This window comes from Myotis nattereri (assembly GCF_964212035.1).
Source record: "Myotis nattereri genome assembly, chromosome: Y".
NCBI classification, from domain to species: Eukaryota; Metazoa; Chordata; class Mammalia; order Chiroptera; family Vespertilionidae; genus Myotis; species Myotis nattereri.
Window position 1 is genome coordinate 25,364,204 of NC_138094.1, and position 10,060 is coordinate 25,374,263.

The following is a 10,060-nucleotide window of genomic DNA, read 5'->3' on the forward strand; positions in this document are numbered from 1 at the left end:
CATTTCCCAACACTTCCTATGAAGCCAGCATTACTCTAATCCCAAAGCCAGATAGAGAAAACACAAAGAAAGAAAAATGCAGGCCAATATATCTCTGATGACCATAGATGTTACAATCCTCAACAGAACTCTAACAAATGCGATGCAACATTACATTGAAATGAGCATACACCATGCCAAAGCGGATATATTCTGGGGAAGTAGGATGAGTCAACATCCAGAAATCAATAAGTGTGATGCATCACATAAACAAATTGAGAGAGATTCATATCCATTGGTGCAGGAAAAGCATTTGACAAAATCCAACACCCAATTTTGATAAAAACTCTAAGCAAACTGGGCATAGAGGGATCATACCTCAACATTAAAAAAGCCTTATGTGACAAAACTACAGACAACATCATACTCAATGGGCAAAAACAATTACTCTAAGAAGAGGAACAAGACAGGGATGCCCAATCTCACCACTTCTGTTCGACAGAGTACTGGTAGTGCTAGGCAATGCAGTCAGACAAGAAGAAGTCAAACAAGGCATGCTAAGTGGAAAAGAGGAAGTAAAACTGTCATAATTCGCAGATGGCATGGTATTGTCCATAGAAATACCTAAAGACTCCACCAAAAAAACTAGGAGATTTAATAAATGAATTTGGCAATGTAGCAGGGTACAAAATTAACACCCAGAATTCTATGGCTTTTTGATACACGGATAATGAACTCAGAAATAGAAACAAACAAACAAAAATGCCATTTAGCAGTGCAACAAAATTTTAAGAAACCTAGGAATAAACTTAACTGAGGAGGTAAAAACCTGTTCTTGGAAAACTACAGGAAATTGAAAAAAAGTGATAGAGGAAGACTAAAGCAAATAGAAGAACATACCATATTCATGGTTTGGTACAATCAACATCATTAAAATGTTCATAGTACCCAAAGCAATGTACAGTTTTAATGTATTAACCATTAAAATGTCAATGGCGTATCTCACAGACCTAGAAGAAAGTTTCCAAAAATTCCTATGAATTTAAGAAAAGACCCCAAATAGTTACAGCAATCTGGACAAAGAAGAACAAATTTGGAGGGATCACAATACCAGATATCAAGCTATACTACAAGCCACCATTCTCAGAACTGCCTCTTACTGGAACTAAAACAGACATAAAGACCAATGGGACAGAACAGAGAACATAGAAGTCGACCCTAACCATTATGCTCAATTAATATTTGACAAAGGGAGGCAAAAGCATAGAATGGAGTCATACAGTCTCTTCAATAATTGGTGGTGGAACCTGGATGGCAGTCAGGCCTAGGCAGGGCTGGGTAGGTGGGGCGGCGCGGGGCGGGGCAGAGCGCGGTGGGGCGGGGCGCGGTGGGGCGGCTGCGCACTGGGCTAGGACTCTGCTGGCACAGGCACTGCACTGGAGACTCTTGCCCTTCCCGCGGGGTCTGGGGCCTCCCAGCAGGGCCCCATGGAGGACCTTAGCCTGGACAGCTGCAGAGAGGAGGACGCGGCGCCAGGCGCCAAGGGGTGGCCCGAACCCCAGGCGAGGGTGCACTTCCGCGTGACAAGGTTCATCATGGAGGCAGGTGTCAAGCTAGGGATGCAGAACATTCCCCTCGCCACCGCCTGTGCCATTTACCATAAGTTCTTCTGTGAGATCAACCTGGACGCCTATGACCCCTACTTGGTCGCCATGTCTGCCCTTTACTTGGCTGGCAAAGTGGAAGAACAGCCCCTGCGAACCCGTGACATCATCAACGTGTCCAACAGGTACTTCCACCCAGGCAGCGAGCCCTTGGAGATGGACTCCGTAGTCTGGGTGATCCAGGACAGCATTGTGCAGTGCGAGCTCCTTGTGCTGCGGGTACTGCGCTTCCAAGTTTCCTTTCAGCACCCACACAGGTACCTGCTCCACTACCTGATTTCTCTCAAGAACTGGCTGAATCCTTACAGCTGGCATCGGACCCCCATCTCCGTCACTGCCTGGGCCCTGCTGCGGGACAGCTACCGCGGGGGGCTGTGCTTCCGGTTCCAGGCTCAGCACATAGCGGTGGCGGTGCTCCACCTGGCCCTGCAGGTCTATGGGGTCCAGGTGCCCGCTGAGGCCATGGCCGAGAAGCCATGGTGGCAGGTGTTTAGTAGAGACCTTACCAAGCCAATCATTGATAACATTGTGTCTGATCTCACTCGCATTTATACCATGGACACAGAGATCCCCAAAGACAAGCCTGGGACACTCGGCTGCCAGGGGACAGCGCCACCACATCGCCCTGAGGGCCGGTCCCCAGAGCACTGGCAGGGAGGACTGGTTTTGTGCTGCTGGAGACAGGCCGGTGAAGGCGATGACATGCTGCCACTTTGATTCTCAGGCTTTGACTCTCCCTGGCAGCCAAGGTCCAGATGGGGATGGGCGCTGCACCTCCCGCGGGCAGGAGGGTGCCGCGGGCAGGAGGGTGCTGCGGGCAGCTCTGAGGCCTCCGTGTCTGCTTTTGTCCTTTGAAAGGACGCAGACTACAGCCGAGGTTTGCGATCAGTGGAAGGAAAATCAAAGAACGGATGGGACTGTGCCCCAGGGGATTTTTTTAAAGGCCAGATTTAGAGAAAGTATGACTCAATTATCATAGAGGAAATTTTATTTTGTTTCATTGAAGATATTACAAAGCCAAAATAAAAACATAATAATAATTGGTGTTGGACTTTTAGCACAGATACATGCAAAAAAAATTAGTCTAGACCACCAACTTACACCATACACAAGTATAAATTGGGAATGAATAAAGGACTTAAAAGTAAGTGGGTAACCATTAAAATCTTAGAAGAAGCAAAATATCAGGCATCTGTCTCAGCAATACCTTTACTGATACAGCTCCTAGGGCAATGGAAACTGAGGAGAAAAGAAACAAATGGGACGACGTCAAATTAAAACACTTCTGCAGAGAAGAAGCGGCCAACAAATACAACAACAACAACAACAACAACAACAACAAAACAAGGAAGTCCACTGCCTGGGAGAAGATATTTGCCAATGTTATATCAGATAAGGACCTATTCTCCAAAATTCATACTGAACTCATCCACTAAACAAAAGGAAGATCAACATTCCAATAAAAAACTGGGCACCACCACCATGAAGGCCCCTTCTGACTTATGGTGTCCCAGTTCCTGTGATGATTATTACAGCCACACAGGAGATGGGTATGATGGGGGCACGGCAATTACTGCAACAGCCGATGGGACACCCCTGTAAGAGGTCCTGAGTGTGGTGCTGGCAGCGATCACAGGATACACCATGTATGCAAGAGAGAGTGAATCATGCAGTACAGTAGCTCACCTGATTGGGCACTTGGGGAGTCAGAGGGGAAGCCCCTGTGACAGAAAAATTAGACACTGAAAATAAAAATGATAAGGTACAGACAATATTTTATTGTAAGCAATTTGGCTTCTGTTATTTAAGAATGACAAAAAGCAAATGGTAGGTTTGGGGGAAGCATCAAGAATTGTAGGTACCATTATGAAGTTTCAGGATTGGAGGCAAGGTTTGAATTGTACAAGGTTGCTTCCTAAGTGCTGATTTAAATTACAATATACTTAAATGTTTAAATTTTACATATTGTATTGTTAACATATTCAGAATATAAGCACAACCAACAGACCAACAGAGGCAAGACACTGGGAGTGGGTGACAAGAACAAGAGACAAGAGATAGAGGAAGCCGGAGGGAAGGTCAGTAGAAAAAAAGAAAGAGACATATATATTACTTTTGGTAAAACCTTAAACACTAACATTACAAAAAATTTTCAGAAGAACGTGTTCTCCAACATGGGATTTCTTGTCTGATTTTACTACAAACACAGAAAAGCAGTCTGTTTGGATGGTGAGTTATATTCATGGCCCTAAATTTCCCAGGGTGTCTATGACCATATGTGCATGAAGTCTTTGAAGTGAACTGCATACAAAATGAAGCAGTGTGTTATTTCGTCATGGCATGCGGCCCTGTTTTCCAGGTAGGAAGGGTAAACAAATGAGGTATTCTCCTTGGAAAACCTAAATGGATAAAAGGATTGAAGAACCTCTGACAAGGCTGCAAAACAAGGATTCCTCCAGCTCTGTGGCCCACACTTTGCCCCCTAAGATACTGATCAGGAGCAGGCCGATCCCACTGGCCCCAGGAGGAAGAGGAGACCTTGGGGAAATGGGAGATGGTGGTGAGCAGCAACAGGGCAATGTGGCGTGGCAGCACAGCAGCCTAGGCCTCGGCATGAGGAAGATCCGCAGACACCTGTGGAAAGGAGTATAGGAAGAACATGTCATGCCAGCCCCTGTTGAGGGGCAGGTGGAAAGGCCTGAAGGTGCTGTGGGTGGCCTAGAGGGAGAGTTCAGAGGAGGGGCTGAGGTAATCTGCTTTGACTCTGAGTGACAGTGGACATGCACACTCCCTCCTCCTGCCTAAGCCCCCCTGCCTGAGCTGAAATTGCACTGCCCTTGTTGTACTGGTAGTTCCTGTCTCAGGCACACACCCTGCGGCCCTGGTGTCACAGGCTGTATCCCTCCCAGCATCCAGGTGTCCCTGTGAGAGAAAAATACTGGCCCAGGAACCTGGCAGCACACCAGGGGAGAGCCCCGGCAGGCCCTCCTCACCCGTCCTGTCCACTCACTCAGGGCCATCATCCTCTCATAGTACTTCAGGGGATTGAGCCACAGGTCCTTGCTGATGATCTGGTAGGGCAAAGAGAGCTTGGTCAGGAGAACACAGGGACCCAAATAGAAACCCAAGCAGCAGGCGGACACAGGAAGCTGCATGCTGGCATGGCCAGTGACATCCCACCTCAGCAATCCTGCCAGATGCTGTCACACTATGGTCAGAGAACCAGTAGAAGAAGCTGGTGCTGCTGTCCTGGAGCCTGTGGCTGTAGACTTCTCGTTCACAATGCTGGTACCACTGAATGGGAGTGGCACGGGACAACCTGTATCCTGCAGGAGAGGGGTATGTGAAGCTGGGTACATCACCTTCCATCCCTGCCCACCACCAGCTGCAGCCCATGCAGGGAGCCTCCTCTTACCCGTGAGGGTGTTGAGATACTCCTTCACAATCACATGGTTGCGGAATTAGGGGTTGCTGCGGAAGTACAGGCTAATGGTGCAGCAACCCCAGGGATGCCTGACTTCCCTCACCTGCAGAAGGAAATGGATCCAGGGAGTGAAATCGCAGCCCAGTGCTGCCGCCTGTAGCTGTTTTCAGGGACAGGCCATTTCCCCACCTGCCCTCCACTACTCCTTGGAGCAGGTGCACTTACCTTCATATCAATCACATGGCCGAGCATATTTTTATCTTGGACGCTGATCATGGCCAACATCTCTGGGTGGTTGACAAACTGCTTTGGGTCAAGGAGCCTGCAACCTGGGAGCTGGGCATGGACCAGCTAGAAAGAGCAGCCTGGCCTGGCCTCTCCTTCCCTTAAGGCCACTCTTTCCACATAAACGGCAGAAAGGGGCACAGCACCACTCTGTTTCCTGACAGACCCTGATGCCCACCGGACTGCTTTGTGCTGAGGGCTTGACAGGTTACACATCACACATTCCTGCTTCTGACTGAGGAACTGGACATAGAGACGGCCTGTAAGGCAGCATTAGTTAGTCCCAGAAGAGCCCGTGCAACACAGCCCTGTCTGTGGGCATCAGCCCCTGGTGTATGCGTGCCTCTGCCTTGGAGCTCTGCCCCTGGACCCCCTGGTAATGCTTCTATGTTGCCTGTACAAGACAGAGGGTGTCTCCAGGATCCTGGGCCAGACCGGGGCGCCCTGCCCCTAGCTTGTCCTCAATGTTCTTTTCTAGGGGAACCATCCCCGCTTACACCGTTCTCCTGCACTGTCCCATGCTCCTTGTGATCCTGCTCCTCTACCCTCAAGGATACAGCTGTGAGCCAGAACCCAGGGATGCGCCGGATATTGAGGCTTCTCCGTTTGAAATAGGGCTTGAGCCTCTGCCGAGTCCTGCACCTGAGCCGAGAGAAGGCCCTGATGGCTTGCTCGTTCATGGGATCCATCTCCAATTGAAGGGCCTGGAGCACCTCCAGAGGGGACCAGGTTAACTTGGCCCCGGGCCCTGACTGGGCCTGCTCCTGCTGCACTGGCTCCTCTTCTTCTGGCTTTGCTTTGGCCTTGGACTGAGGCTCCACCTCTCCCACCTGTTCCACTGCCTCCATGGTGCACTTCCCCTCCACCTGCAGGACAAACTGCTCCCCTGCAATTAATTGCTCCTCCATCCGCCCCTCCTCCTGGTGGTCACTCCCTTGCGGGTCACCTTGATCCTGTGCCTCCAGCCTCAGCTCTTCACTCACCACCTCCTCCTGCCTCCCCACCTGCAGATCTGGGAAAACCTCCTCACCTGCCCACTTGGCCTGCCATGGCACCACCTGCAGAAGGCCCTCTGTCCACAGGATAAACTGAGCCTGTGCCTGGAACACCTCCCCCAGGCCCTCCTTGTCTTCCCCTTGCTCCTCACTCTGGGTTCCCTGCTGCACCTCACTCTCCTCTCCCTGCACACACTGCTCTGCAGCCACCCAGTCCTCCCCTCTCCCGCACTCAAGATCAAGCCCAACATCCTGGCCTGTGTCCAACCTCAGCTCCAGGGTCTCAGCCTCCCCCACCTGCATGAAGTCCTCCCACTCCAGCCCCAAAGCTTCCCTCTGAACCTCCTGTGCCCTTGTGTCCTGGGTATCACCACTTCCCTGCACCGAGGTGAAGCTGAAAGCCTCCTGGATCATCCTGCTTGCCCTGTCCTTCCTAGTGCAATGGCCCTGGGGAGCCCTGTGAATCCTCAGGCGCCCTGCAGCTGAAGGCCCCCTAGTGGAACTGAGAGGAAGCACGCTGCCCCCAGGAGCCCCTCAGTCTCCCAACACAGCCTGACTCTGGATGCCCCCTGGCTCTGAGACTGGTGCTGTGAAGGAGCAGGTGGTGCAGAGCCTGCTGAGTCCAGGCAAGGTGCTTGCTCACTGGTGCATGCAACCAGGCCCTGGTGTGCTGACTGGGTGCACACTGGGCTCATGCACAGGCGCTGGTCATGTGAACATTTGGTACTGAAGGCACCTAGCCAGGCCCAGCCTGCTGTTTCTGGTTGGGCTCCTCAAAAGCCTCCTCCAATCACGGATGGGGCAGTGGGTGTCACCCTGCGCAACCCCGCCCCTCACTCAAAGCTCTGGTGTAGGTAGATGGTAACTGGGAGGTATCCTCTTATCTCTTCATTAGCCAGAAAACGGAGATTTTGAAAGCTTAGAATCTTGACCTGACTGAAAAGAAGGAAGAAATGGTGGAACTTGAAAATGACTTCAGGTTTTCTCACTGTGCTGAATGAAGTCAAAAACTGCTGCAGTGAAATATTTTACCCGTTGTTCTCCCCGCATGAACTACAATAATAATGTGCTTTGTGTTGACATTTACTGCTGTGTTGCTGACAATTACCTGGAAGAGAAGTTAAGGGGATTCAATGGGTTGGAAAAAGTTGAGCTAAATCAGAAAGCAGGTCTAATTAAGGAAGTTTATTCTCTATCTATCTAAAGACACACACACACACACACACACACACACACACACACACACTTATATTGCTAAGGTGACTCGTGCATGTGCCATACTTTTGAAGCTCTTGCTGGCGCCAATTGCATGCATGTGTTTCAAATCTTCATTGTCAATCAGAATTTGGTTGACACTGCTATTATAGAGAAAGGGTAAATAGCAGTACTAAAATATTTCTTCTAATTAATCTCCTTTCAATGGGCACAAATCCATGCACCTGGCCACTGGTATTCTAATAGTGGCAAGATATCATCCGTGACTACTAATATTCTATTGGGCCAGGACATGCCAAATTGGTCAAACATATCTATATATATAAAAGCGTAAGCGACATTATGAGTGGTTGGTACTATGCACACCGACCACCTGGACGCAGACGCTCAACACAGGAGCTTCCCCCAGGTGGTCAAGGCTCTCCCACAGCGAGAGCATCACTCAGCCAGAAGGCGGGCTAATGGCTGGAAAGTGCAGCTGTGACAGCAAGAGCCTCTGCTGCCTATGTGCCTATGTGACAAGGCTAAGAAGCAGTGGTGGCAGGTGGAGTGGGGCTTGGATGAGCGGGAACAGAGCACCTGGCTCCAGCTTGGGCTCCTGCCCGGCTGTCTGCCATTTCGTGCACTGCTACATCCCTCAGGAGGTGTCAGACCTAACCTGGCAGTCCCACATCTCCCAAGGGGTCCCAGATTGCGTGAGGGTGCAGACTAGGCTGTGGGACGCCACCGGTGCTTGAATTTCGTTCACCGGGCTTCTAGTCATTTTATTATTTATCACCAATTTAGCATGGTTCTCTTCTAATGCTGAATAATTTAAAGGTATAACCTGAATTTTGGTAATGATGGCCATTCAGATTTTACTGCTCTTTAGCGGTATTATTTAATGGCTTATATGAAGGGCACTAATCTCCCTCAAAATATGAGAAATATTACATGTCCCACAAACAGTACTATGTTTCAGTGCTAATTCTTTCCACTAATGCCCCTAAGGGAGCCTTTCACTAATTTTCTTTGCTCACTAGCTCATCCAAAATTGAAATGGGAAGGCTGCTTGTCTATATTCAAGTGCAGAGGCATATTCTTCTTAACTACACTGATGCTATCAATACTTTCAATTTTCCAACATAATTTATAGTGAGGGTCTCTATGTTAGACTTTAAAACATCTCTTTACTAATATAAATAAGTCACTTTTAACTTATTTCTTCACAACTATGTGCACGCTCTGATTTAGCAACTTTCAATGCCTGACTCTTTCAAGTGTCCCTTTACACCCTACTTTTCATTAAAAACAGGCCATCTGAAACCACACTGATCACTTTTCAACCTGTTGTGATAATTCAGACATTCCTTGGGTTACGTTGGTCTCGAAGTACATAAGTTTTGTGGTTACGTTGCCATTCCCCATTTATTTATTAAAAAAAAAAGTTTGATATTTCTACGTATGTACATATGTGCTTTATATTTTCTTATTATTCATTTACCACAAGAAAGGTCAGCAATTGTTATGTTTCTTCTAATTTTTTTTTACTGTTGCACACCATTACTGCTGTGTATGTGTGCTCCATGTGAGTGACATATGTGCTTATGTAGGTGGGTTCTGACTTCCGCGAATATTGCATTACATCCCACTGCAGGAACGCGTCAACAATGTAACGCGAGGAACTACTGTACTTGTATCCTATTGATTAAGATGTAGTTATTTGGTCTCCATATTTCTTCAATACGTATATGATTGTTGGAAGTACAAATTATATCTTTATATATTAATGTGTTAATTAGAATTTTCACTCAATAAAAATAAATGCCTTGTCCTTACAAAAAGATCTGGCCTTATAATTGAATGGCCTAATACATATTAGAGTAGGGCATGACTACCAAATTTTCTCAGAAGAACATGGGTTGAAATGAAGAGTATATCCTGCCTACCCCTACTTGAAACAAGAGCCTTAGTTGAGCTCCATCATGATCCAAACAGAAACAGAAACAGTAAGATACATGGCAGGTTTCTGTTACTATACGCCTACTGAGCATGCCTCAGTGCACATTTCCTGACGGTGCTATTGATCAGAATGTGCACTCACAGGACATTAGGACCTTCATGCACAACTCCATCCTGAAACCACATGAAAAGGAGCGTATTGGACAAGAATGTTAGCAGGGACTTTACAATGCAGAGGGATTCTGAAGAAGATTGAAAAAGGTGGCAGAACCCTAGCCAGTTTGGAACAGTGGACAGATCACCGACCTTCATACTGAAGGGCCCCAGTTTCGATTCAGGTCAAGGGCACTTGCCTGAGTGTGGGCTCAATCTCCAGTCTGGGGCTTGCAGGAGGGAGCTGCTCAATGAATTGCTCTCATGACTGATGTTTCTAACTCTCACTTGCTCTCTGTTTCTCTCTGAGATAAATAAAAATATATTTAAAAGAATGGTGGCAGAATAAGTGGATGCTACAGGGACATGCTCCCAGGAACAAACTGATATTCCAACTAAAATAC

The 10,060-nt window shown here is 48.1% G+C and overlaps 1 protein-coding gene across 1 annotated transcript; it reads left to right on the forward strand.

Annotated features, from left to right (window-relative positions):
- Nucleotides 1-1,466: 1,466 nt before the first annotated feature.
- Nucleotides 1,467-4,006, forward strand: LOC308512390 (cyclin-Q-like; the record flags this gene model as incomplete). Its single annotated transcript, XM_081082155.1, has 2 exons — nt 1,467-2,224; nt 4,003-4,006. The coding sequence occupies 2 exons, from the start codon at nt 1,467-1,469 to the stop codon at nt 4,004-4,006; spliced, it is 762 nt and encodes a 253-aa protein (XP_080938281.1).
- Nucleotides 4,007-10,060: the final 6,054 nt, after the last annotated feature.